Source organism: Tympanuchus pallidicinctus, unplaced genomic scaffold, assembly GCF_026119805.1.
Source record: "Tympanuchus pallidicinctus isolate F22 unplaced genomic scaffold, pur_lepc_1.0 scaffold23, whole genome shotgun sequence".
Classification (NCBI taxonomy): domain Eukaryota; kingdom Metazoa; phylum Chordata; class Aves; order Galliformes; family Phasianidae; genus Tympanuchus; species Tympanuchus pallidicinctus.
In genome coordinates this window covers 10182228-10209484 of record NW_026294740.1, presented here as the reverse complement: position 1 = coordinate 10209484, position 27257 = coordinate 10182228, and the positions used below count along the sequence as shown (strand labels likewise).

The window sequence follows — 27257 nt, the reverse complement described above, 5'->3', positions numbered from 1 at the left end:
GCTGGGGCCTCACCGCGGCTTCAGCATGAAGCCGTTCCTCCCCAGAGATGCCCTGCTGTGGGACCGCCGGGCTCATGCTGGAAATAAAGGTGAGAGGTGCTTTTGTTTGTGTCGCTGCAACGACTGGGCACAAAGCACGCGCTGTGGTCACTGGAGCATCACTGCTGTCAGGATCTGTGAGTCGGGAAAAATGGGGCGCACAGAGGAACCCTCAGACCTGCATGAGAGTGGAAAAGGAAAAAAACCCAAAAAATCCTCTAAAACATCATCGTCTTCTTTCCACTGACTGATTCTTCTCTGAACAGATTCAACTGCCTTAGTCTTAACCTGTCCCCATTTGTTCAGCAGTTCCTGAAGGTTGTGCACCAGCTCTGCTGTGCAAGAGCAGCTGAAGGTGTGCTTTAAAAGTCAGCCGGCTTCTGTTGGATGCTGGCGCTGGTGGTGTATCTGTGCTTCCCTCCTGACTGCAGCTAATGTTTCCTACTTGGTTTTCCCATCTTCTCCCAAAAGAAATACTGGCCATCACTGTACCATTTGTGCAGAAATCTCTGCTAGCCTGAGTCGGACTGGCCCTAAAAGATGTGAGATCTTTGCAAACTCCGTCCATGACTACATCCCACCCGTGTGTCTCTGGAACAAGACCCCTTGCAGAGGTTAGGCTGTAAAAACCTCAAGCCGTCCTCTATTCTTTTTTCCTCTGAGAACAAATTTCACTTTCTTCTCTGTTTGCTGGCTGAGACTGTGGATTTTTGGGGCCAGGGAATTTCTCCCGGCACAGATAAGGGTGCTATGGCCAGAGAGGTCAGGCCCAAGCTTGGGTAAAGACCTGTACTGTCCTTGCAAAGGTGCCACAATGCAGCTGCCCCCACGCTGTGCTGGTGCAGGGTGGGGAAATGCAGCAAGGGCTCCTGCCAGCCTTGCTGGTGCCGCAGAGCTTTGGTGGATGCTGTGTTCCGCTGGGTCCTGCTGTGGGGAGGCAGCGGGGCAGGGCTGCCAGGGAAAAGGCGTCTGCTTCTCGGCTCCATTTCTGCAGGCACAGATGTGGAATAAAAGGAAGTTCTTTCCCCTAATGGTTTTGATTTCCAGGCCTCGGTGAGCGCATTCCTGTGGCGGGAGCCGACTGGCATCTGCTGCGCCTGGCACCTGGCCTGGCGGCCGGAGGGGCCTCTGGGCTCCGTGCTGCTCGAGTTTGGAGCTGCTTGAGTTTAGAGCTGCTTGCTGACAGCCTCTGGCCTGCCCACACTGGGCTTTGCAGCCCAGGGGTGACTCAGGCTGGCCGGCGAGCGTACAGTGATCCTCAAAAGCTCAGCCAGGCTCTGCTGGTGGCTCGCGGGTGGCTTGGAGTCCAGCGCTGACAATGGCAGCAGTGTCGGTGCTCCCGCTGCAGGGCAGGATGCCGCAGGGCTGGGAGCATCCAGCCCAGCACCCACAGCTCCCCGGGGACCAGCGCTGCTGGGACGGGGCGGAGGAGCTGGGATTCTTCTGCCTCCTCTCTTTCTTAATTGATTAACAGTTAGCAAACATTCCTGTGCCTGGTAATGGGAGCCGCTGGCCTCCCCTCCTCTCCTTCTTGGAGGCGTTGTGGGCAGAGCAAATAAATACAGGTTTTGAAACTGTATAAATATAGATTTGGGGTGTTGCTTTGGTGTTGCAGGTCAGAACTGTTTTGATACAACATTGGAGATGGTCTTTTCCATGTGTAATCTTTATTTTTGTTAGTATTAACAATTCTGGTGTGCTGAAATTGCTACACGTACACTACTCCATGTGAAAATATTCTGTTGCTTCCTAAAGCCTGACTGCAGCTTTGAAGGGGATCCAGATCTAGTTTTGTACATCAGTGCAGATCAACAGTTGCCCTCTTGGGCTGCAGGCTCCCGTTCTGGCTGGAAAAGGGCGCTCAGACAGCCTGGGGACTTTGGCTGTCCCCCATTTACAGCTGAGCTTCTGTCTCTCCCTGGCACTGGGTGCTGGTGGCAGAGGGTGCAGGTGATGCTCTGCGACGTTCCCTGGCATGGAGCAGTGTTTGAAGAGCCAGGGGGATGGGCAGCAGATGGGGTGCAGGTGCTCCATCTCCAGGCAGTCCCAGAGAAATCCCTGGCTTTCAGCCATGTGCAAGTAACCCATCAGCAGCAGTGGTATTTGAGATGAGTTCAGATCCATCTTATTGCTTTTATTTTATGTGCCTGAAGGATGCTTTTTGCTGAGGATGAGGACCTGGCCTGTTTGTAGAGCTGGATGAGGTGGTGGTGGGTGCACCTCCTTCCATCTGATGGTTTTCTTCCACTGTAGCGTGGCCTCCACCCATTGATACGTTGCCAGTTTGGCTCCAGTTGATGTCCACCCACTCCTCTCCCATCCACCCTTCCCTTCTCTCTGATCCCAGTGACTGCTGCACGATGCTCTTGGCTTCTTCCATGTAACTCATCCTGCCCTCACCGCTGCCCCAGCCATGCCGTGTGCACCCTGCAAGCCTGAAGCCCCCGGGAGGCTCAATGAGCTGGCAAGCAGGTGGCTTTAAAGCTGCAAAGCTGTGGGAGCATGCTGTGAGAACATTTAAAATGATGACTTTGTATATGGAATGAAAGCAATGAGATCCCAGACTGCCAGCCACGTCCCCAGTGGGGACTGAGCTCCCCAGGTCTGCGTGGCTGTTGCTCTGCACCTAGCATTTTGGACAGTTTCCTTCTCTCACAGCTTTGAGCATTTGGATTCTCCCCACCCAGGGTTTTTCCTCCTTTGCAGGGCCTCTGTCTCTCTGTGTTCCCTCTCACCTTTTCCTTATACTTCCACTTTTCCTAAATGCATCGGCAGCCCAGCACGAGGGGTGAAATTAATTCTGCAGCAAAGGCCTTTTATCAAGCTGTCAGTAGAACACCAACTAATTGCACCCACCTTTGCTGGTTGCCACTGGGCAGTGTTTCTGAAATGCTGGCTGGGCCAGGGAAGTATTTGCAAGCTCTGAGATTTCACATCAGCCTGGAAAGAAGAGAAGCAGGTTTAACCCAGCTGGTGAGGAGCAGCTCGTGCAGCAGTGGCTGTTTGATGGCCAGGGCCATTTTTCAGTGGCCACCTTCTGGCCCAGGCAAGCTGGGTTACCCTTTTTGCATTGGTCTCCTCCTGAGGCGAAGCCATTGCGTGCAACAACACAAAGCCAGTGCTTTGGGCACCTGATATTTTTGGGATCTTTTAAAGCCCCATCCAAACTGGGAATATTTGGCAGCTCTTCGTGTGGGGAGGAATGCCAATGGGGGCCACCCTTGGAGGTTTGTCCTGTAAAACCTGCTTGTTTGTGTCCTGGCGTTTTGACACAAAGATGGTACTGTTGCTGTGGTAGGAAATGAAATCTCGTGTGACACAGGCTGGACGGGATCAGGAGCTGTTTTTGCAGAGGCAAAGTTGACCTGGAGGTTCAGGAATATTCCAATACAACTTGTGGTCGTGGGACAGCTCTAAAGCAATGAGACACGTGGCCCAGAGGATGGCAGAACTCGGGGATGGTGGTGGTGAGCAACTGCATGAGGAAAGATAGTTGCTCGGCGAAGAACAATTTGCATCTGGCTGCTAAGGAATGGGCTTTGGTGGGGAAATGTGAGACAAAACATCAGCGTGGCTTTGGGGTAACGAGATCCATCGTGTGTGTGACAGTGGGCAGGGCTCAAAGAGCTGCTCAGAGTCCCTCAGCGCATCTCTTGGGTCGTCAGGCTGCTTTCTGGTGTTCATTATGCGTCTTTGAAGTCTGAAAATCCCTATTATTTCACGGTCAATTTGCTTCTCTTTTCCGAGGCCAGTATTGTCTTCAGCGAAGCCGTTTCTGTACATTTTAGTTCCAGCCCTGGCATCGTCCTCCAGCGTGGCACAACCGGATGGCGCTGATGGGCAGCGTGAAGCTCGGCGAGGCCCTCCTCAGCCCCGGCCTTCCCCTCCACGTCCCCCCAGTAGCCCCAGCGCTGCCGTCAGCCTTCTTCCTGCAGCCTTTCAGAGCCGGGCGGGAGGCAAGGGCTGTTCTCCTTGCCGCCGGGTGCTCAGGGAGACCGAGGAGCAGGGAGCCGACGAGCCTCGCTCCAAGCGATGCGGCGCACAGGCGGCGTGGTTGGGAAAAACCCAGGGTCCTCAGTGCCCCTGCTGTGCCCACCAGATCTGCCTTTCCCAAATGTTTACTGAGGAGACTGGACTCCGATTGTTTTTATTTTTAATTTTTAGACTCTGCCTTCTTCAGCCTGTTTTGCCGATTCCGCAGTGGCCGCTGTTCAAACAGCGCCAGCAGGAAATGTTTTTGAAATGTGCTTTAAAAAACACAGTTCTGTTAAGATGTTCTTTTTATTCCCAGTTTAGACAGACTTTGATTCACAAAGAATGAGTCTCTTGTCAGTAGCACCGAGCTCGGCAGCCGCTGGTCCTGAAGCTGTCCTTGTCGCTGCTGAAGGCAGGGCTGCTGGGCGCTGGGGGTCATCGCAGCCCTCGCAGTGAAAGAAGGCTTTAAAGTCGATTATGTTCTGTACTTTCATAGCTCCTCTCAGAGCCGAGCGTCCGAGCTGGGCTCCCTGCCACCTTTAAAGCTTTGCTTTGACACTAGATGTAGCTCCAGTGGAAATTATGGATCTGATGCAGAAATTATTGGGTGAGGTTTTCTGGACTGAAATGTACAGAATGACAAGGCTGGATGAGCCTAAGTGTCCCGCTGGGCCTTGAGAGCTATGAATCTCTGAACTTAAAATCAGTTTTGTGGAAGTGTGGTTTCATCTCGTGCCGGAGTTGAGCAGAGGAGCCCTGGGAGGAAATGCCACGCGTCGGGTGAGGGGAGGACAGCACAGCTCTGCCGAGACCCAGGCTGTGCAGATGAGGGAAACCACCCAGAGAGAGACGGCGTCTGAAGAGAGGAGAAAAAGAAGTGACAGAAGTACAGAGCACCGCCGCAGGGAAAGGCAGGACAGGGGCTGGAGCTGGGCGCTCTGAGCTGCGCTGCCCTTGGGCCGGCTCGGGAAGCACGCGTTCCCTTGGGTCTGCTTGGGCGCGGGGCTCCCGGCAGCACCAGCCGTGCCACCTCTGCTGCCGAGGTGTGAGAGCATCGTGGGGACGCGGCGCAGCTCAGGGCACACAGCTGTGCTCTGCCGCCAGGCAGCCGGAGCTGCAGCCGTGTCCTGCGAGGGGCTGCGTGCTGCTGCCTCCCGTTAAAGCAGGGGAGCGATGGGGAGCGGCAGAAAGGGTTGAGTCAGGGCCTGGCCGGGATCCCGGGCCTGAAGCTCCAATCCATCCAGTAAAGCAGAAAAACAAAGGCGTGTGGATTTTTAATAAGTGTTTAAGATTTTGGATTTATGTCTCGTCAATCATTTGATCCAGCCACAGGACCCGTATTTGTGGGTGGAAGAGAAATCCTTTCTGAGCATTCAGCTCTGCAGGTTTCCTCCCTGACTGCTAGGCTGTCATTATGTCTGGTAGGAGAAGCCTCGTTACAGTCGCAGTTTGCACCAGATGGTTCCTGTGGCATCCTGGAGATGATCTCCAGATTCCTGGCAAATCTGCAGCTCGGGTTTCATGCTGACCCGCCGCAGTCAAGTGAGCACATCAGACGTGACGGCAAACTGCACCCAGTGTGAGCTGCTTTGGCAGCTCGGAGTCGCAGAGTGCCAAGCTCTCCCACCACCATCATGTGGGGCCTGCTGGGGATGCACGCATAGCTTGCTTGGATGCCTTGCCACGGACCTTTGTTGAGTCCCTGATCAGCTTTGAGCACAGTGCCTGGAGCCTGGTGAGGTCCGTGCAGAACTCCAGTGGTGTCAGTGTGCCCTTGCAGCAGCAGTGCAGCCCTAAAGAGAAGGAACACGTTGAAGCTCCGTGGATCAGAGCGGCTCATGGATCAGTCTTTGAAGCTGTGGTGGAGGAGGGTGCAGATGTTTTCTGCCTTGGCCCTTCCCTAGCTATGCTTTCCCAACAAAACATGTTCTGGTGATGATGGGCGACGTTCTAAGTGGCTCAGAGAGTGGAGAAGGGCTCCAGCATGTCCCACTGGTGGCACAGTGCTTACAGCAGCTGGATACCGAGCAGCAGTTGCAGCGTGGTGCTGTCAGCTGTGGCCCTGAGCGCTTCCTTCCCGGCTCCCGGCGAGTTCTCCAGCACCACACCGGGCACAATGAGCTGGAATTTTCCTCCGGAGAACTGACCTTCAGCTGAGGTGACTCAGAGCCCGCCGGTGGGATTAGTGCTGAGGGAGGGTTAGCAGCAAGCAGCTTTTGTCCTGCTGTGAGGCTTTTGGTCTGTAAGTGCAGCTGCGCTGAGCGCTGTGCAGCCTCGTGATGTCTTTAGGAGGGTTATGGGAGCTGATGTCTGCACAAAAGGATCTGGAGCAAACAGCCACGCAGCGGGGCACGTGGTTTCCCACTGCTGGCTCCAGGGTTTTATCCAAGTGATTTTTTCTTTGCCCTAAGCTGTAGAAGATAGAAGGTGAACTCAGCACCTTGTGTGGATGGCTGCAAGGGCATGCAGGCAAGTTCAGCATGTGGCAGAAGTGGCAAGGAATAAACAGGGCAGGGCTTGGGAAGGCACACGGGGGTTAAAAAAGAGGAGAGCGGGCCCTGGGGTCCTCCAGGAAAAGCAGCTGGTTTGTCAAAAGTAAATGACAGACAAATTGCCTTGGGCAGCAGAGGTCTGGAGCAGGGCAATGGTGAGGCTACGGCTTGCAGTCAGAGCTTCTGTAGCCCTTGTGCTCCTGGAGTCTCTCTGGAGAGCCAGGAGAGCACAGCGCTTGCTTGTGACTGGAATGGCTGTTGATAACATCCTCCTCTCGCCCCATCTCCTTGTGGCCATCACTCACTTCATCTTTCCCAAGGCTGGAGCTGTGCTCTCTTCCTCTTGAGGCACGTTGCTGCTTTTGTGATTGCAGGTTGCCTATGGGACCACAGAAAACAGCCCCGTCACCTTCATGGGATTCCCCACTGACAGCTTCACCAGAAGGGCCGAGACGGTGGGATCCATCTTGCCCCACACGGAGGTGAACATGAATCCTCCCCACTTGCTCCAGGTCTTCTCTGCTCCTGGAGTTGCTGCATGCCATAACGTTTGGCTCGGCTCCCCAAAGGCTCTGCTTCTCTTCCACTGTAGGCAAAAATTGAGGATCCAGAAACAGGGAAGCCTGTGCCTCTGAACATTCCTGGGGAGCTTCAGGTCCGTGGCTACTGTGTCATGCTGGGGTACTGGAATGACTCTGCCAAAACGCGTGAAGTGATCTCTGGTGATAACTGGTACAAGACTGGGTGAGTCTGGACAGCAGCCTGCTCCCATGTCCCTCCTGGATGGGGACGCTGCACGGGGACGTATGTGTGCACGAATGGTTTAGCTATGCTTTCCAAAGTAGGGAAAACTGGCCAGAGTTAGCGCTGTGATCTGTCGGTTCCTCTCCGTGAAACTCCAAAACAGCTCTTAGCAAGCTGCTCCTGGAGTTGGAGGTATTTCCTTGGTGTGACTGTGCTTCCTCCAAGAGGCAGAGCGCTGCAGGCACGCAGCAGAGACAAGGACAGGGACAGCAGGAGTCTCCTTCCCCCGAGCCCCGACGTTCGTAGATGCTGCCATGACAGTGTCTGCCTATAGCAGAAACTCCCTGATCTCTGCAGGACTTTCTTCCGTGTGTTTCAGTGGCAGCTCACCATTACCTTCCAGGCAGTCTGATCTTGGCTCCAGGTGATGGGTGAACCAGGCGCTGCTCCACCCAGCTGGGGCAGCACTTGGGCTGTGGTGTCATTGCAGGGACATCGCGACCCTGGATGAGCACGGCTACTGCAGAATTATAGGCCGCTGCAAGGACATGATTATTCGGGGAGGAGAGAACATCTACCCAGCAGAAATTGAGCAGTTTCTCCACACCCACCCCAAGATTGAGGAGGTCCAGGTGAGCAGGAGGGAACGGGGCTGGCTGAACAGCGGCGGTTTATGGAGATGAAGAACCTGTACACGAGGAGGCTTGGCCCTGCAGCTGGCCCCTGCCTGTCCTCCCCCTTTTTCAGCTTCTTTAGTGCAGCATCGTTCTGCAGCTGGTGGGGGCAGGAATGGGGTGGGCAGAGCTTCTGGGTCTTTCCTTTCAGCGTTGCAGGCACAAAAGCTCAGACAAAATCTTTGTGCAACAGTTTCACATCTGCAAAGCAGTGACTCATTCTTCAGTTTTTAAACTGCCTGTCCACTTTCATAATGCTCTCTGAAATTCTGACTTGGAAAGCAGTCTGCAAGGACAGCTCTTACTGATAATTAACTACTGCACTCCTAAATCAAAAAAGACTCCTCCAGCAAATCCCTGGAGATGAGGAGTTAGACTTAGTTTTATCTGCTCACAAGACAGAAATGATGTGCAGCGTTGAGCAGCTGCTCCCAGTCTGCTGGGATTGTTTTCCTCCGTGTTTTGTGCCAGACAAGTTTCCCCATAAATAAACCAATTGTTCAGTAAGCGTTGTGCTTGTGCTAGGCTGGCACGTCTCCTTGGCACAGCCTGCTGCAGATGGGATGCAAACCAGCCTTGTCTATGCAGTTCTTAGGGCTGCGTGTCACTGCTCCGGACTCAAGGGTCGACGCATCTCGGGTTCTGAGGCACTGGGCAAGGCAGGGATGGCAGGAGGACTCGTGTGAAATGGTGTGAGACAGCTTCAGAGATCAGGCCTGGGAGGCCCCCCTGGAGTGGTCTGATCTCCTGGCGTCACAGGCAGTGGTGAACTAAGCTCTGCCTTTATAAGGGTTCCAAAGAAGCCATTAGTTCTATTTCATCCCTCTCCTGCTGTTTCATCTTGAGAACACAAAGCAACTGAAGCAATTTCCCAAGTCTGTTGGTCATGAAACCTATTGCCCCGTATTTACAGCTGGGGAGACAGAGGCACAAAATGAGATGTCAGCTCCCCTCCGTTCTCACAGAGGCCGGGCTGCCCTGACTCAGCCCTGACCTCAGTGACTGCAGAACCAGAGGAAGGCGCTGACGTCTGGGTGCCCACCCTGCTGTGCCACATTTCCTCCAACAGACGGCAGAAGTCCTTCCAGGGGGGTTTGGTGACTCATAGGAAGCTCTGGCAGGCTGTTTGTGGCACCCAGTGCACAACTCCCCCCCGAGCATCCTGCGGGGCTCAGGGCTGCGACACCCTGCAGGCACAGCGAGCTGCTGGGGGGCCGTCTCCAGGCTCACACGTCCTTCTGTCCCCACCAGGTGGTTGGAGTGAAGGATTCGCTGATGGGAGAAGAGATCTGTGCTTGCATCCGACTGAGAGCTGGGCAGAGCTGCGCAGCCGACGACATTAAAGCTTTCTGCAAAGGGAAGGTGCGTTCTGCTCCTGTGTGCCCCGCTCCAGTGTCCTGCCTGGCCACCGCGACCAGCAGCAGCTGGAGGGCTGCAAATGCAGCGGTGCAGCTCACCTGGCCCCTCAGCCCCACTTTAGCTGTGGATGCTACAGGCAGCTGTGCTGCGCCGCTGCTCCTGGCAGGTTGTGGAGCTGTGGCTTTCTCTTCCCAGATCTCCCATTTCAAGATCCCGCGCTACATCGTGTTTGTGAGTCAGTACCCACTCACTGTCTCAGGCAAGGTAAGAGGGGCTGTGGGACGAGGGACGCCGTGCCCTGCCGTGCTGTCTGAGCCTCTGCACCTCTGCTTTGTTTCAGATTCAGAAATACAAGTTGAGAGAGCAGATGGAGAAGCACCTTCAGCTCTGAGCTCAGGAAGGAGAATAAAACAAGGGATAAATTGGACTCGCTGCATCCAGCCTTACGTCTCCTTTTCACCCGTGCCTTGTGACAAGCAGTGGAGGGCTTCTCTCCCTGCCCTTGGACTGATGGCACTTTCATGCTTATAGAACAGAGAGCCTTTTTTTTGCAGCTAGCTTTGTTTCTTTGCCAGAGGAAATACTGCGGTGTGAGGAAAAGATGCTTACTTCTGGAACTGTGTCCTGTTACTCTAAGACTTCACGAAGGTTGCAAAGTCTTGTTTCTCCTTGAGCAACTTGGCTTCAGCCATTTCAGAGGGCTTTCTGGGCCTGAACAGATGCTGGTAACATACTGTTCCTATTTCTACTGATATTTGAAGTCACAGCAGCCTCACCTGGTTAATGCCTTCTCTGCTTGGGTGCTGCTGGGATTCATAGGGCGTACAAATCACCCAGTGAAGTGAGCACTGATAGACTTGAGATGAAGGGCAGAGGCTTTAGGCAGAAAGGCTTTCCGTCAGAAGTGGCTCCCCACAGCTGGCTGGAAATACCAGCCCTGTTCCCAGGCCTCCCAGGGGCCTTCTGACCAGCAAATAAAATTCTCCAGCACAGACTTAATGGTGTTTATTTTTGTTGCTTTGAATAAGACAGACAGTAAGCAGTGTACAGAAATACCAAACTTTCTGTCCCGTGAGAAGCGCAAAGCAGAGCAAACAGGGACAGCGTTTTTACGGGAGTTTGGTGCCTCCCAACCATGAAACACCACGACGAGAAGCTGAAGAGCAGAGCTCCTTTCCCCTCCCGTCGAGTGTCCCACACCAGCTGGGCTGCAGATGACATTGCAGCCAACTCTCACCAACCTCTTTCTGTCTCCTGGAGCCGCTGAGGAGCGGTGGTGCAAAGGGGGAGCGAGGAAGTGTCAGCGAAGTGGCTGTTCAGGCTCTCCCAGCTGGGCTGTGGGCTCTACCCATGGAAGCAGACCTTCTCAATGAGATGACCATTGTTCGTAGGCGCTTCCTGAAAGAACAGACCGTGTCAGCATCCCACCTTGCACATCTGTGCCCGCAGTGCTGTCGTAGAGCTTTCCACACAGTGCAGCTCTGCTCAGTGCCTCCACCTTCCCCACGTCGCCTGCGGGCTGCGTTCCACGCGCTGCCCTGAGGTGAGTCTGATGTGCACAGCTGTAATGCGGTGTTAGGATCCTTGTAACCCTCCTTCCTCGAGGAGGAACCACGACCCGGACTGCAGCAGTGGCAGCAATGACCTTGGAGACGCAGCGGATCTCTGTGCATCATGTCTAAGAAAGGATTCACATCCTTCCTTTGCTTCCTACAGCATTAACCCAGGTGCAGGACAGGCTGGATTGCGCTGGGAAGTGTTTCTCTCCTTCCTGCTTGGCCCCTATAACCTCTGTACAGACCCAGCTGCCCAGGAGCACCCCATGTACTCACCTGGGTGTGGAATCCCTGGGGTCGGCTGCTATGAGACAAAGATGAAATCAATCCTGCCTTGTGCGGGGTCACAGACTGCAGAGAGAAGCCCCAGGCACAGGTTACAGTCACACAGAGGGACGCAGACCCCATCAGCCCTGTCCCTGGCCCCGCACCATCTGCATACACGAGCTGCAGGCCACGCACTGCTCACCTTGGGCTCAGCACCCACCCAAATCCCAGCCCCAGAGCTTTCCCATCTCATGGCTTTGAGGTCGCTGCTCGCCGCCTCCCGCAGCCCTGCTCCACAGGCACTCACCAGGACAGCGTGGATGCACAGCAGAGCTCTCCACATTGCGTCGGTCGATGTGCCCATATGCGATCTGTGCGGCGCAGCCCATCCCTACCAGTGTCTTATAGCCCTCGCTGCCAGCTGGGAAACTCCCCGCTGTGACCCACCAGGACCGGGTGACGTCGGCCCGAAAGCAGGAATCTGCGGTGCCGGCTTTCCCCTCCCTTTGTCACAGCCATGTTTCACTTCTCCACTTCTATTAATAGTGCAAATTAAGAAAACGCGACGCGTTCGGCCGTCAGCGCCGCCTTTGCACAACCACGAGCGGAGGAACGCGGCGGTTCCGCCTCCTCCCGCAGCCGTGGGGGATTTGGGGCCGCACGCGGTGATGTCGGCGCCGTCCCGGCGCAATGCCCCCGAACAGCGCCTGTGGGGGGAGCGCGAAGCGGGGCGCAGAACAGCCCCGAGCCCCCGAGCCCATTTCCCCACCGCCCGGAGCTCCTCTCGGCAGAGCCCCGCTGGGCGCAGCGTGACTCGGACGGGTCCTCGGGAACACCGTGCGATCGTGGAGCGGTGGGGTCGGAGGGGGCCGTAAAGGCCACGCGGTTCCCGTCCCCGCAGCGGGCGGAGCGCTGCCGGCCCGGGGCTCCTCCAGGGCTGGGGCCGCACCGCCTCCGGGCGGAGGTTTTCCGCTCTCACCCGAACCGGACGTTCCCCGGCAGCGCAGAGCCGCGCGCCAGACGCCATACGAGCGTGAAATTAATTAAAGGCTACCGTTATTAACGCGCGGCAGCTGCGCGCTCGGTTCGGATAAGACGAGGAGGTCTCCGGAAAACGGAACCCCGCGCCCGGGGCGGAACAGGGGGCGGTGCGGCTGCGCGGGGCGATGGCGGTGCGGGGCCTCCGTGCGGCGCTCGGGGCGGTGCGGCCACGCGGGAGGGGCTGCGCTGCGGGACTGAGATCGGCCTCGAAGCCCTCCGAGCCCGGCCCTGAACCGGCGGGGCCCGTGACAGCGGCTCTCTACGTGCACGTGAGCGTGGGGACGCGGGGGTGGGCGCGTACGGGGCTCTTATGCGTGGGGAGCGGGGCTCGGCCACGGAGGGGCTCCCGCTTGTGGCAGCTGCGGGCTGGTGCTGCTGGTGCTCGCGGGGTGCCGCTGCCGCGCGCACGACGGGGCGCTGAAGGCTCTGTGCGTGCAGAGGGCAGCAGCCAGGGGTGCGGGCGGTGGGCACTGGGGGTCGATGCTGTGTGCGGGGCCGTAACCCTGCGGTGGGACAGCCGCGTGCCCCACAGACACCTTATGCCTGCAGTGGCCCTACTGCCGCAAGCACTGCTCCTACTGTAGCTTCAACAAGTACGTGGTGCCGGCTGTGGACGAGGCGGCCGTGCGTGCCTGTCTGGTGCGGGAGACGCAAACCCTGCTGCGCCTTGGCCATGTGCAGAGGTGGGTGCCCGCCTTGGGGCCAGGGAGGTACGGGGCCCTTCAGCGGCCGCCTGCAGCCTCTCCCCTGCCCTCCTTGCAGCGTCACCTCCGTCTTCTTCGGTGGGGGCACCCCCAGCCTGGCCGCCCCGCACACCATCGCCGCCGTGCTGGAGGCGGCTGCGGAGGTCGCTCATTTCCCTGCTGGAGCCGAGGTGACGCTGGAGGCCAACCCCGGCTCCGCTGACCCCGCGCGCCTCGCTGGCTTCAGGGCGGCCGGCGTCAACCGCCTGTCCCTGGGCGTCCAGGTGAGAGCGGCCGCCCCATCCCAGCCCTCTGTTCCCACGCAGCTCCGCTGCCACCGTGCTCCATCCGCAGTCCCTGGACGACGCTGAGCTGCGGCTGCTGGGCCGGGAGCACACGGCGGCGGAGGCGCGGGCGGCGGCGGAGGCGGCACGGAAGCTCTTTCCTGGCCGCGTCTCCTTCGACCTCATCTTTGGGCTGCCGGGGCAGAGCCGCGAGGCCTGGGCACGCGGCCTGGAGGCGGCGCTGGGGCTGTGTGACGACCACTTGGCCCTGTACCAGCTGACTCTGGAGCGGGGCACGGCGCTGGAGGCCCAGGTGCGGCGGGGGGTCCTGCCTGAGGCCCCCGAGGAGCTGCTGGCCGATTTGTACCTGAGCGCCCGCGCCACGCTGGCGGCCGCCGGCTTCCACCAGTACGAGGTCTCCAATTTTGCCAGGAAGGTGAGCGCCCCCGCCTCGAGCCCCCGCCACCGGCGCAGCCCCTCCTCACCCACCGCACCGCTGTCCTGCAGGGCGCCCGCAGCACCCACAACCTCTCCTACTGGCGGGCCGAGCAGTACGTGGGCGTGGGGCCGGGTAAGCGCTGGGGTTGGCGGCGGCGACCGTGCGCCGGGCCGCGTGTGCGCCGCATCCTCTCTGCTCTCTGCGCCGTCGCAGGGGCGCACGGCCGCTTCGTGCCGTGGGGAGAGGGCGGCCGCCTGCGCGAGGCACGCGTGCAGACGCCGCACCCTGACACGTGGATGCGGGAGGTGCGGAGCTGCGGGCACGGCACCCGGCGGCGGGCGGCGCTGAGCCCGCTGGAGCTGTGAGTACGGGACGGGACGGAGGAGCGCCCTCCGCGCCTCCCGCGGCCCCGTAACCTCCGCGTCCGCAGGCTGCAGGAGGTGCTGGCGCTGGGGCTGCGCACGGACGAGGGCGTCACGCAGCAGGTGAGCGCCTGCCGGCCGCGGGCACCTCGCCGAGGAGCCGCCGCTGACCGCCGATCCCTCGCAGCGCTGGGGGCTCTTCTCCCCCCGCCTGAGCCTGGAGGCCGCGTTCGGGGCGTCGGGGGAGGCGAGAGAACTGCAGGAGCGGGGCTGGCTGCGGCTGAATGGGCGGTGAGTACCGGGACGGCGGTGCGGGCTCGGTGCGGGGCGGTGCTCAGGCGCTGCCTTTACAGGGCGCTGCGCTGCACGCCCGCCGGGCTGCCCCTGCTGGACTCGCTGCTGCCCGTGCTGCTGTACCAACTGCGGCGTCGCTGGAACGCGGTGGAGGAGGAGGACGGCGGGGGACGGGGATCGTGCTGAGGCCTCGCCGCGGCTGCGGGCAAGAAACGCCGTGAAACGCCGATTGTGGGGCCGAGGGAACGGCGGAGCGCGCGGCGCGGCCCGGGTGCCGGATGTTGCCGTCGTAGCTGCTGAAGAGTCAGATAATCTCAGTACCACCTCATCGGGTTCGGACAGACACCAGAGCCGAGGGTCACAGAGCAACTTGCTTCGTTGAACACGTAGGGCATAAAATAGCAATGAAGGCTACAACGATGTAACCGTCCACAAAGCCTCTGCTGTCTGTCTGTCTGTCAGTAAGTCCAGCGGCTGGACGGGATGATCTGCGTGACTCTGTGCGACGAAGCGCCGGGCGGGTCCGGCAGGCGGCGCTCGCGGCTCGGTGCGCTTCCGCTCGGCGCGTGCGCACGGCTCACGTGGCGGCACCATAGAGCGGCGGCGGCGCGGGCCGCTCTAGGCGCGCCTCTCGGTGGTGCCGCCGCGTTGCCATGGCGCCGGGCCGAGGGATGCCGGCGGGCCGCACGCTGCGGAGGCGGGAGGGACGCGGGAAGGGCCGGGCCGCGTCCCCGTCCCCATCCCCGTCCGGTGCGCGACCCGCTCCCCTCCTGTGAACCCGGGGCCGCATCCCGGTGCGGTGCGGCTCCCGGTGCTGAGGCGCTCCGGCCTTGTGCGTTTCAGAGCCGAAGGAGAGGAACCCGGCGCTCCCCGCAGAGCCGCGGCCCGCGCTGTGCCCGCTGCGGAGCGGCGATGTCCGAGCGCTCGCCGTTCGGCTGGAGGACCTGGAAAAAGTGCGTGTTTGTCCCGGCGCAAAAAGCCGCCTTCGCTGCACGGGTCTCCCGGTGCGCAGAGCTCCCGGCCCCGCCGTTGAGCACCGACCCGCTGTCTGAGCTCAGCCCGAGCTCCTCCTGCCCCCGCTGTCCGTCGGTTCCCGGCCCGCCACCGTCCCGCGGCTCGGCTCTCGTCAGCCGCCTCTGCTCCCGATGGGCTGGGAGGGGGCAGCGCCTGGCATCCACCGGCACGGGAAACGATCGGGAACTCCTGTCCCTGCCCCGGTTCTAACGTGGAGTCCAGAGGAGCGGGGTGGGAACTGAGCGGGTGTCTCCGCAGTCAGATAAGGCAGAGAGCGGCGGCCTCGGGCTGTGCCTGCGAGGTTCGGGTCGGGCAGTGGGAACAGTTCCTTCTCCCAGATGCGGTGGCACGGGGAGCCCCGGGGTGCTGAGCATCGCCGGGATGTGGCAGTGAGGGCTGTGGGGTGGATGACCGTAGAGGGCTCTTCCAACCCGGACGGTTTGTGGCTCTGTGCAGCATGTGATGAGAAGCGGCGTGTGCTGATAGGACTTCCCTGCGTGTCCCAGATGGGTCAGAAGGAACAAAGGAAAGTCAGTTTGTAGCTGACTGTGCTGTGATTGTTTCTTTCCTGCAGCTCCACGCTCCACGCCTGCCCCACGATGCTGGGAGGATTCCAGTCAGGAGGAAATTCCTGGTTCGGAAATACCAACCCAGAGAGGCCAAAGCAGCCCCGCGCCTCCTGGTAGCACGGCCGGCTTTCCCAAGGACAGCCAGGGAGCCGCTGTGTTTCTCTGGTAGGGTTAAGCTTCAGAGTTTACCTTTGATTTTTGGTTGTGGCAGGCCTAGATTTAGTGACCTGCCCTGGGGTCTGGTGTTTTTGTTGTAGGACCGGCACTGTTCGGTGAAGGCTGTGAAGAAATTCTTCCTCATCATGTTTTGGGAAGTCTCCAGGAGTTGAAGATGGAAGCCTTGGCCAGAGGAAATACTCAGGTCGATTATAAAATTGCTTTTCTAGAGGGGAATGTGATGTGATTTATTTCAGCACTTGTCTCAAATAGGGCAGGCTTGAGGTGTGGCGTTCCTTGTCATCGTGCTCTGTGGGGGAGGATTTGCCTCCAGAGAAACTGCACCAGCAGGTTTTGAGGTCCTGTGTGCAGGTGGAGGCTCTGGAGGGAACACTGATGCTGATGGCATCAGGCTACCATGGGAGGAGCTGGGGCTGCAGTAACATCATTGCTTGAGTTCAGTTACTTGGGTAAATCCATTGTTTTGAGTGTGTGCTTGGTGCCCCATCTTTGTACCTCTCTGATCAGGTAAAGGTACTGCAGGCTGAAGGATTCTCTTCTCCTCTCATCTTCCATTTTTTGTTGTGATGGCAGTGCATGCATTGTGAGGTCAATTCTACTGTTTTGTTTCTTTTCAGATAGCAGATTCCATTCAGGTTCCTCATCAGCCCGTTGCTGCAGCAGTTTTAAAAGAGAAACGTGGAGGAGAAACAAAGAGAAAATTTCATCAAACCCCAGCATCAGAACATAAAGCTCTGCAGAACTGGCACCATAATATGGCAATCAGGAAGAAGCAGGAGAGGTATCTGGGAGGTGAGAGGATTTGAGACCCTTTTTTGAGATTCTGTGTGCACCTGGGGCTGTTTGATGGCTCCACAACACACAGCAAAGGCCGGAGCCAACCAGGGTTAGTGCTGCTGCTGCTGCCTCCTGCCTCACTGTTGTCGGGGCTCCCCATGCTGTGGGTGTCCCTGCAGGGTGAGCTGCTGATTCTGGCTGCGGGAAGCACAGTGGATTTGATGAGGATGGTGTGAGGGGATTGCACACTGAAAATAGTAAAGGATTTTTAGTAAAGGACTTTTAGTAAAGGGCAGGAGAAGCGCAGTGCCTTTCGTATTCCTTTATAGAAATTCTTCAGAGGCCAGAGAATGAGCTGCTGATGAGCATCTCGGAGGATTACAGACAAATCCAGGAGGAACGGGACCTCATTGACCGTGGTCTCCCTGCCCTGTTTCCTGGAAAGGTGAGAGCCCCACTTCCTTTGCATCCTAATTGCTCTGTTCTTGTGAAAGAGCTTAGGCACTGCTGCCGCGAATAACGCCTGCACAGAGCTGTCTTCAGGTAATTGCCAAAGCCCTTCCAGCTGAGTCCTTCAGCTGACTGTGAGCAGAGCTCTCAGCGATTCTCAAAACGAAAACACGATCTGTGCTGCCTGGGCTACGCAGGGGAAAGCAGTGGCTGCGTGGCTCCTCCTTGCAAGCTGCTGAACTTGGGCTGGCCACGTGCGTGGCGCTGGGGATGTGCCACACGTTGTTCCAAGGCCAGAAAGATCTGATAGCTCGAGTTTTAGGGGGTTTAGAGGAGAGAGGGGTACAGGTAAGTGAGGACAGTTATGAGAGTATCCTTTGGTGTTTTTTTGTTGTGTTTTTGTTGCTTTTCATAGCACTGTAAAGTGTTGTAGCACTCGCTATAAGGTGCTGTAAGAAGAAGATCGAAGGACCTGCATTAATGTGATACATTAATATCATTCAGCTGCATGTAGCGCCAGGTAGAAGAAAGTCATCTTTTGTCTTTGACAACAGGCTGGTAGAAATTTGGCTTACCCTGCAGAAGGCGATTATTTATAGTCTTCTAAAATACCCACACAGGCAGAGTGAGATACCACCTTCTTTTCAGCTGCCAGTCCCTGTGCAAATAGCAAGCAGCTGCACGTCTCCAAGGGTGTTGGTTGGAGCCTGGTTTCCCCACAGGGCTACCGAGCAGGAAGCGAATTCTGGAGCCAGCCTGAGCGCATCGGGGACGAGCTGACCGGCCTGACGGTGACACTGACACGCAGAGAACGGGGCTGCCCACAGCCAGTCACTCATGTGGGGAAGCCCCACACTGTTCAGATGGAAACGGGTAAGGAAGTGTGGAGGGAGCGGCAGGACGAGGCAGTCGCTCCCAGTAGTACAGAGGCTGCTTCCCAGTGGCCTTTGGTTGGGCTGCAGGGAGCACAGGGGTGGTGCAGGCTGCTGCACGAGCGCTGCGTTGCTGTAAGTGCTGTGGCGCAGCCTGGGTGCAGGGATGCTCCTGTGTGCAGGGCTGAGTGAGATAAGGAGGCAAGAGGGTGAGTAGATGGTGAGCTCTTGTGGGTGTTCACATAGGCGTGAAGCCTCCACAGAGGATCCCTTTCCGTCTGACCTGGGACAAGAGTCTTTTCCTGAAACAGCGACGGCAGGAGCTAAAATCTATCCTAGAGGAGCTGGATTTTTATAAGCCAGTAAGTCTCAGGAGTGAGGATATTCTTTACGTCCCTCACCTCTTGTAAAGTGCTTTCGGGTAACACAAAATAGCTAAAGACTGAATCTGGAGAGGCATTAGGAACCCTATAAGGCTTAGCTCTGCAGTTCTTGTCTTGGAGGTTCCTGCGTTCCCAAAGGGCAGCAGCCATGAAGGAGATGCTTGGCCTCTCTGTGACTCATGGGCTGCCCTAGGGGCTTCAGAGCAGCTGAGCAGCAGCTTGCAGCTACTAAGGCCTTGGCAACAAAAAGACCAAATACTGGTAGGACTTCTGTTTTGTGCCTTACAGCAAAAGGAAGACATCTGCCCCTGTGGAAGGTTTGTGTCCGAGCTCTGAAGGCAGTTAGCCCATCCTGGGGCTGTGCAGAGGCTCAGAGTAATTCCTTACTCTCTTACACGTTTTTTGATAGGTCTAGAAGCTGTTGCAGGAGTGAGATGGCTGAACTTTACTTGATTCGCTTGCTGCGTTTGTCTGGAATTTGGCTTATTTTCCGTACAAAAAAGGAAGGTAAGAGGTGGTCACTGCTCTGTGTGTGCAGGATCTGGATGGCCTGGAGGTGATTGGCAAAGGGCGGCCGTTCACGTCTGTCTCAGCGCAGTCTCTTCCAAGTTCCACTGCTTTTGAAGATTCTGAGACCTCGTAAGTTTCATCTGATGGTGGCAGTAAGAATTTGGGGTGCACACCATCAGTCTGTAGGCGTCTCCTGAGCTGTTCTCATCCAGAGCAGAGAGGAGTCTCCAAAGGACACAGTAAAAATGTTCTGCCAGATGTAGGGATCAGGTGGTTCCTTTGTCCCTGGGGGCCTAATGACCAAGGAGCAAGAATCAGAAGAGTATTTTGAGGCCTTTCCTGCCATCTTCTCTGTGTGGCTCCAGAGCTCACAGCACTCAGGGTGCTTGGAATGATCTCCATAAGGTCGTCCTTTGCAGCCTTGCATCGTTAATCTGCCCTTTTTCCCTGCCCTGTTCATCTGCACAGGCACCTTAGGAGCTTTTCTCCTGCTTCACTCACATACCCTCGGCCTTCCTTAGGCTTCTCTTTATTGTCCTGTCCTCTGTGATGGTGACAAGTCCCTAGCTGGAGTTTGTTACCCACAGCTGCGGAGCTCTGTAAAAAGAGAGCTGTGCAGAAGAGCATTTTGGGGGATTATTTCTTATGGGGTTTCACAAATCACTGCAGGTTCTCCCACCTCTGAAAATGAGTTTCACTCCACAAAACACTGTCATTTTTTCAGCAGTGACTCCTTAAAGGACCGTGGCAGTGTGGTTTCAGAAGCAGTGCTGGGTCCATCTTTAGACTTCTGTGGCCAGCCGGCACGTTGGATCAACTGCATCACTTCTTGCAGGGTAATTGTGTGTTCTTATTGTTTAGTTGGACTGAGCTTGCTTGAGTTCCCCAGTCAGGGCTGTACAATGGGTGTCACGCTCAGGATGGAGAATGGGGGATTTGTTCTGAACATGGCAGCGTCCCCATGTCTGCTCCAGAAAGTTCTAGAAACAGGAATGATTGCTTTGTGGTGTGGAGCTCAGACCCCCAGAAGCCCTTTGTATTATGGCCGTTCTTTGGACCTGCCTTAACAGTTCTCCAGTCAAGGCTCAGCCCCTTGTTTGTGGTGCGGAGGAATCGTTACCTTTGTCCTTCGCTTTTTCCTTTCAGCATGAGGTTGGCATTGCTGCCAGGCTCACTTTTGAGACTGTGGTTGGTGAGAAAGCCGAGAGCTTCCTAACAGTGAGCAGTGATGGCACAGCTGCTGTCTGCTATGAGTGGAGGAGGCTCCTCCAGCAGATCCCTTCCAGAGAAACCGCGAGGATGTGCGTGCGGCGCTTTTACTTTGATGCCAGACCAGGTGTGAGAACTGCTGATCGCTGAGACCTTTGTGCACAGAGCATGGAGCAAACAGCCAGTTATCTGCGGTGCTGTGACTCACGGCACAGTGAGCCCTGGCTGGTTCTCAGCAGGCTGACTCACAGCAAACTGGGAGTGTGGGGCAGATCCCTTCCGTGGGACTGTAAGGAAAGAAGGTTGCTCCTGCTCTGAATGTCAATGGGTAGAATACTGAGAAGCGAAACACTTCTGATAGCAAACGGGGCATCATCGACCAGAGGGCGCTGAGTTCACTGTCAAGGAAGCGTGCAGCAGGAGCAGCACCAGCTCAGTAACACGGTGACTGGAGTACATCTGGAATTGAAAACAGTTGGATGGGGCGTGATAGCCAGCAAGGGCCAAGGGAGCCTCCTGCAGAGCTGAGGACGCTCACTGGGGGTTGGAAAAGGGCCAGGTGAACCAGGTGGTTTCTTACAGAGCGCTGCATTTTCTCTCATTTCAGGTGTAATTCTGCCTGGAGAAACCAGGAAGTTTTTTTTTCTTTTCAAGTCTGAGAGAGCAGGTGTTTTCAGTGAGTCCTGGGAGTTCAGGACACATCCTCTGTTATTAGGAGGAGCTCTGCTGCAGGTGACCCTTTGGGGAATTGCTGTGTGTGAGGATAAATTGGCTGACCTCAGAGGAGAACTGGAGGTAACCAGGCGTGTAACTGAGTAAATGTGAGCTTTGAACTTAACATGCAAATAGAGGACGAGGAAGGGAGTGGAGGACGGGGCATTTTTATTGCTATGCAATTAAGGCTGAGGGTGAGGTATTATTTTCTGAACATCTGTACCTACTTAAGCAGGTTTGCTAACTAAAATGGAAGAATCCTGCGGCACATTGCCATCGTGATAATAAAGATGTGGTTGTGCAGCTAAACTGCGTGCAGCGGCGCTTTTAAAAATGAATTTTCTATTTGTAGTGAACTCCATTAGTTGGTGGGAATAGCGTTGGGTATCACACAGAATGATGTTAGATAATAACTGAAAATTGCCCTGCTTAGTTGAGCGGGGTTTGCTGTTATCTTTGTCCTCGTAATCCTGCTTAACACATGTAGTTAGTGTGGGTGTCAACTGTGCTGCAGGCTGACCTGGCTGCTCGGGAGGGTGCAGCTATTGTAGAAGAGACTCTGAAGGACCTTCTGGTCCGAATTCGGACCCCCGAGCGCCCCCCACCTCCCGTGGGTCTGTGCATCACAGAGGAGGAGTTATTCCACAGGAAGAACCCCAAGGTGAGGTGTGTGGTTCAGTGGCTGCGCAGCTGCCGTAGCAGGGAAGGGAAGGCAGCGGGGCTGTGCACTCGGGAGGCTCCCGCTGCCTGCCGCAGCAGCGGTAACAGTTGCTCTGTCGAGGACAGGCGAACTCATTTTGCTATTCACCTTTTCTTTGTTACCGCAGTTGCATTACCGGCATCGAGAGGTAGAGCAGCTGCACGACCTATGGAGACGGCGCGTGGCTGCTCCGCCTGCCCTCGGGGAGGAGGCGCCTGCAGAGCCAGCGGAGGAGGCGGGGGCGCAGCGCGGCGTCGCCGAGGGGCGAGGGGCTGCTGCACGGGGCTCAGGCTGGAAGCGCGCGCTTGAAGCGACTCCGAGTCAAGTGGCAAACGTGGGGCAGCAGGAGCCCGGCCCCCCGTCGTGGAACTTCTCACTCGAGGAGCTGCAGCAGGTGGTCGCTGCGCCTCCCTCCAGCGTGGTTCCGTTTCCCTTGCAGCCTGGGTGCCCCGTGTGAGCCCACCCAGGGCTCTGCTTCCAGCCGCCTCCGAGTTGGGGCTGATTTATGGTGTGTGTCACAGAGAAGCGCTGCAGCGCTGCTGACCGCACCCTCGGTGCTCTTGTAAAGAAATCCCCCAGAGAGACCGAGAAGCCGCTGGGTGCAGAAGGAAACAGAACCAGACAATGCGGGGGATATTTTAAGCTCTTGCCCAATTAGCTTTCTGTCGTCCCAGAGCTGAACGGGGAGGCAGGCCGACCCACAGCCCCCTGTGGCTTCCCGGAGGGCTCTTCTCTGTGGGGAGTCCTGTTCTCCAGAGCACTGAGGGGCCGTCACACAGCCCGTGCAGAGAATACAGACCTCCTCAGATTAAAGCAGGAGTGGCTGGGGTTCTGTCAGCCGTTTTTCCGCACTGCTCTCTTGGAAACCTGTCAGCTGCTGTTCTGCTGTCAGGAGGCCTTCTGACCTGGTGCGGTCCTGTGCCCCAGTTGCAGAGGGATGTACTGTGCGTGGATGTAAGCGGGAGCTCGGCGCAGCACGGCTCACCCCCACGCCTTGACCAAATCTCAGGCTGTGTCTGGGTGTGGAGTTCCTGGTGCCAATTGGTTTCAGACTGGCTTCCAGGAAGAGAGCTGCAGCGTGCTGTGGTGAGCCTGGGGTGCAGAGGGCTGGGAAGGAGCGCTGAGAAGCTGCGTTTTCTCTCACCTCAGGTTCTGACGTCCATCCCCCAGGAGGAGCAGCGAGAAGCAGCGCTGTCCCAGCTCAACAAGGCAGTGCTGGAGCTTTGTGCTGAGCAGAGACCGACTCAGTCAGACCTTCTGTATCAAATGTGGTGCGTTGCCTCTGCAGGATAGAGCTTGCAGATGTCTCGAGTGATCAGCAGCGTAGCAAGCGCTGTTGCAGTGTTGTGATTCAGAGTGCATGTAATTATGTGAAATCTAGAAGTCTTTTTTTGTGCCCTGCTTTCCTACAGGCTAATTGTAGCAGCTATCTAATCCAAATGCCTTTTCTTTCTGGAGATAAGTTTAGAATATTCATGCAATTTTGGGGAGCATGCGGGGTTATTTCTGGTGAGATTATTCTAGGATATATTTATGAAATTTGTGGGTCGTGTTCTGTACCCTTTTACCAAATAACTTTATTCTCCCTCACACAGCTTCTCCGTTCTGTGCTGTCGAGCAGACTGTGCCATATTAACAGCTGCTTCTAAATCAGGAGGCAGATTCCTCCTGAACAGAGCGTGGATCAGGGCTGATTTACCACATGTTGTGTTGAGGAGCAGGAGGCCTAATTTCACAGTAGTATTTATGGGTTCATGTGAGATTTGCAAGCCATTGAGACCTCAGGAGGTCTAAGCCAAGGAAAGGAACGTCGTTTCCCTCTATGTGGGTTTCTCAACCTTGGGCACCGTTGGTGCAGTGGGACAGGGCAGCTCCTGGCTGCAAGGTGCCTTCAGGCCTGGCCGTAGGGTAGGACACAGTGGCTCTTTCCACCCCAAAATGCCCACCTGCTGTGCTGTCTCCCTTCTGTTTCTGGTGCTCTTCTCAGTCTCCAGCTGTGGCGTGAAGCAGTGGATGCGCTGGTGCATCACTCCCTGAAGCTGAGGTCCCAGCTTGGGTTGCCTGGGAGGGACGCCGATGTGGATGTTCTTCCAGAGGGAAGAGGTGAGTGGTGGCTTCAGCACAGCAGGAGGGGACTGTTGGCATCCCCGAAAAACTTCCTGAATTTCAACTGGGATGGCAGCTTCATCAGTTTCTCCCCAAAGCTTTTATAAGAAAATGCACCAGAGAAAACAGCAGAGTGTGGGATAAGAATTGTGTTGTGAGCTTGGCTGGTAAAAATGCACACAGAGAAAATATCGCAAGTAAGTATTTTAATTTCACTGCCTTTTAGTGCTGATTGTTGCACTGACAAGACCAAAAAATCATCTCATTTTCAGCCGCTTTATAGACTTTGTTCTGATGAATGTTTGAGATCTGTTTGTTTCTTATTTAAACAAACTACTCCAAGCAGGAGGAGTTTTTCAGTGCAGCGTAGCTCAGATCAATAACAAGAGGAAAATACACTGCAGAAATACTATGTTTACATTCCCTGAGTGCATTGGGGGTGTCCTTCTGGATGTAAGTGTTGCTTTTAGGTAACTGGAGTCAGTTCTTTCCTAGGGGAAGTAAAGCAGCCAATAGAAGGAGGAGAAGACGGCAAAATAACCAGGAGAAGAGAAGAGAAAACATCGGTTGGTGGTAAGGATAAAGAAGACAAAAGAAGAAGAACGAAGACTGCTGGAAAAGAGAAGGAGGTTTGTGTTGGGATGCCTGTGGAAAACAGAGCATCGTGTTCTGAAGACAGCGTGGTGCCCTGTGAGGCTGCGCGCCCGAGTTGGAGCTGATCTCCAACCCGTGACACATGCTGAAAGGTGTCTGAAAGGTGTTCTGATCTGTGCCACTGCTTTTTCCCCCCCATCCCTTGAATAGGAACGCCCGAACAGCAGAAAGTCAAAAGTAAAAGAGAAGAAGCTGAAATCTTCCAGCTCGTCCGAAAAAGAGGTGGCACAGCCCCCAGGAGCTGCAGCTGCAGGCGCTGTCACAGCTCCGCGGGAGCAGACGGACCCCATGGTTTGGGGGCTGTACCAGGAGAAACTTTACGTCCAAGTGAGTCTGGCCAAAGTTTGTACCTTCCCTTCTGCTTTTTGTTCTTTGCTTATAAACCGACCCTGGGCTGCAGCTGGAGAGCCGAAGCGTTCTGTTCAACTAAAGAACTGACAGCTGTGTGTCTGTAATTCTGTGGCAAGGTAAGTGTGACGTGAAGCCAGATGGCCTTGATTCCAGGCTGGAAGCCATTAACATAAAGCGGCCACCGCATCGCCACGCGCGGGATTTCTGTCTGGATGCCTTTTGCACTCTTAGGGACTCTCGAGGGAGCAGCAGCATTAATTGTATCTCAGACAATGTTAAACACACCTCATAGCCAGGAAAGCTATTACTGGAAGTAGGCAGCCGCTTCTCTGTGACTGTGTCCGTGCCCATACACTGCTGCACTCCTGTGTTGGAAACCATCTCTGCTCTGTCCATCTGGTCATCAGGATTTCATCACTCATCTTCACTGCATGTATCTTCTGTTAACTTCTGCTGCAGGTTTATGGGCTGCTGGATTCCATGGTGAGCAAGATGGTTTCTTTATTTGAAGAGCTAGAACAAAACACGGCGCTTTGAAGCGGGAGAGTGAAGCCTTTTGTAAGTAGAAATAGACTTAGTGAATAAATGGCCATGCTTGCACAAGACAGGTGGATGTTGTTCTTTCTGAAGGGATGGAGCAGTCACAAATGCTGGAGTGCCTCTTTCCTGACGTGCTGTGATGTGAGCCGGTCATGAAATCATCTGTTGGTTCTGCAGGTGGTCAGGGAGCATTGTAGCCTCAGAAACCATAGCATCAAGAAAATGCTGGTGTTCCTGCTGGGGAAGGCAAACTTAAAGATGCCAGTCAGCTGAAGAGTTGTGTTATCCTCTGTGTTTCAATCTGTGCTGTCTAACAAGCGAGCAGAGGCTGTCCCATGCACTCGTGGGCCCAAGTACCAGGACTTAGGGAAGTCCCTCTTATTTCTGATCGTGTTCCTGGCTGCTCATCCAGTCTCCCCGCAGGTCTCCCTGACAGCAGGAGCTTTGGGCTGTCAGCATCTCTGTGAAAGTGCACATTTCCACCTCACCTTTCCTTGCATACGTGCCTGTTTCATATGCTGATCTTGCTATCTCTTGCTATCCATTTAATGTATCCGTGCCCAATTCAGAGTTAATTCTTACTCCGAGACTCATTACTCTTGAATAGAAATGAGGAAATCTGTGCTCCAGCTGCAGAGAGCAGGCCTGGCTCTGTGCTGGAGCCGCCCTTCCTGCCTCTGCCAGCCTACATGAGCCTGTCACCTTCTGACCGGGCCTCCTCGTGCACCGCAGCTGGGCTGGAGCGTTCCCTGGAAGCACAGCGGGGCTGTGCAGGTTTCCAAGGCGGAGCTGTGGGTGTCCCATGGCCACGTGCCACTGCAGGGCCATCTTCCTGCTGGAGCAGCCGGACGGCATTCCCCAGGGAGGCTTTGGCTCCGTGAAGAAATGACATCAGTGCAGATCATTAATTTAGGTTCATGATACCTTTGAGGTTCTTAGACAGCAGATGCGTATCCATGCTAAGCATGACTGTTCCAGATTCTGCACATCGCTGTGCGGTTACTCCAGGCTTGTGTGCCTCGGGCACCTGCTGGTTTACTTGGAGAACCATGCTGCCATGCGTCTCAGAGCCTCACGTAGTGCAGAACTCTTCCCTGTGCTGAGGTGCTTTTTGTTTCTCCTTGTAACTTGCATCTCGGGGGGATCTGCTGTTCTTCCCCTCTGTTCCTGGCAGCGCTGTGTTGAATGCAGCCCGGCTGTGCTGCGTGCAGCCCTTCGTGTTCTGACACCTTACAGGGTCAGGAGAAGCACTTTGGCTTCTGTGGAAAGGAGGAACCCCTTCTGGCTTAGTGGGCACTGAACCACAGAGGGAATGTCTGTGCTCAGCATTACTGCAGTGAGGATTTCAGCAACAGTTTGAGAATGAGAGGGGAAAAAGGCCCGAAGTTGGGGTGTGTCGCACAGGCTCTGACAACAGCTCCTGCCTTCCTGGAGATGCTTATCGGCCTGCAAGTGTGCCCAGCTCACACAGCTCCAGCCATCTGTTCTCAAGGCAGGAGAGAGACTGCACGTGACAGGATGGCGTGGTCGCCTCACAGTGCTTGTGTTGGGTGGTCTCACCCCAAAAGATGGGAAAGCCCATCCCAAGGACCTGCAGCTCCAGTCCAGCCTGGAGAAACCAGGCTCACCTCCACCTCTGCTCACCGCAAAGCTTGTCAATAAACAGAGGGGAGTTTCCTTTGGATCCCATAGCAGGGCAGAACATCACGTGCCGTTCTCTCTTTCCCTTCCACGGGAGAAGCCAGGTGGCAGAGGGCTGCTGCCCTGACATTTCTGCAAAGGAGAAGAACAGACATGCAATGAGTGGTGCTGGTGCACCAGGACTTTCCCTGAGCCAACACTCAGTGGGGCAGGGGAGGGCTGGGCAGAGGGCAGCATGCAGCAGCTCCCTTCTTGCCTTTTGCACTGCTTTGTGCAAGTTCTGCGCCTGGATATGGGGTGAAATCAGAGCTGGTTTCCAAAGGGCACTCTTAGAAACACGTACCCCTGTTTACAGCCTGCTGAGCCTCCTGTCTGCCTTTG

The 27257-nt window shown here is 56.1% G+C and overlaps 3 protein-coding genes and 1 long non-coding RNA gene across 7 annotated transcripts in view; 3 read left to right on the top strand and 1 right to left on the bottom strand.

Moving 5' to 3' along the window:
* The window catches only part of ACSF2 (acyl-CoA synthetase family member 2), a 34527-nt gene extending 24250 nt beyond the window's left edge, over positions 1-10277 (top strand). For both annotated transcript variants that reach the window (XM_052688078.1, XM_052688077.1), the window contains 6 exons: positions 6881-6988; positions 7099-7250; positions 7741-7882; positions 9176-9286; positions 9479-9547; positions 9624-10277. In XM_052688078.1, the coding sequence (XP_052544038.1) occupies positions 6881-6988; positions 7099-7250; positions 7741-7882; positions 9176-9286; positions 9479-9547; positions 9624-9674 (633 nt within the window). In that variant the 3' untranslated portion in view covers positions 9675-10277. The remainder of the gene's footprint in view (positions 1-6880; positions 6989-7098; positions 7251-7740; positions 7883-9175; positions 9287-9478; positions 9548-9623) is intronic.
* LOC128083132 (uncharacterized) lies at positions 10274-12274 on the bottom strand. The gene is made up of 4 exons (XR_008207964.1): positions 12161-12274; positions 11414-11642; positions 11116-11190; positions 10274-10681 (listed from the first exon to the last, which is right to left on the bottom strand). It is a non-coding gene; the product is annotated as an uncharacterized LOC128083132 (long non-coding RNA).
* On the top strand, positions 12273-14645 carry RSAD1 (radical S-adenosyl methionine domain containing 1). 3 transcript variants are annotated; one of them, XM_052688083.1, is made up of 9 exons: positions 12273-12416; positions 12697-12830; positions 12910-13114; positions 13185-13550; positions 13622-13685; positions 13767-13914; positions 13984-14038; positions 14103-14206; positions 14269-14645. In XM_052688083.1, the coding sequence occupies exons 1-9, from the start codon at positions 12273-12275 to the stop codon at positions 14393-14395; spliced, it is 1347 nt and encodes a 448-aa protein (XP_052544043.1). In that variant the 3' UTR covers positions 14396-14645. The 3 variants fall into 3 exon arrangements, with proteins under 3 accessions (XP_052544043.1, XP_052544042.1, XP_052544041.1); XM_052688082.1 differs by having other exon boundaries at positions 13984-14206; XM_052688081.1 differs by having other exon boundaries at positions 13984-14645.
* A 217-nt stretch (positions 14646-14862) lies between these two features.
* MYCBPAP (MYCBP associated protein) lies at positions 14863-25300 on the top strand. Its single transcript, XM_052688274.1, has 19 exons — positions 14863-14959; positions 15053-15162; positions 15798-15957; positions 16050-16153; positions 16587-16761; positions 17076-17191; positions 17919-18069; positions 18315-18430; positions 18990-19090; positions 19686-19797; positions 20108-20297; positions 20778-20965; positions 21399-21545; positions 21712-21978; positions 22734-22855; positions 23572-23687; positions 24186-24319; positions 24495-24671; positions 25155-25300. Exons 1-19 carry the CDS (start codon positions 14863-14865, stop codon positions 25230-25232), a joined length of 2661 nt encoding a protein of 886 aa, XP_052544234.1. The 3' UTR covers positions 25233-25300.
* Positions 25301-27257: the final 1957 nt, after the last annotated feature.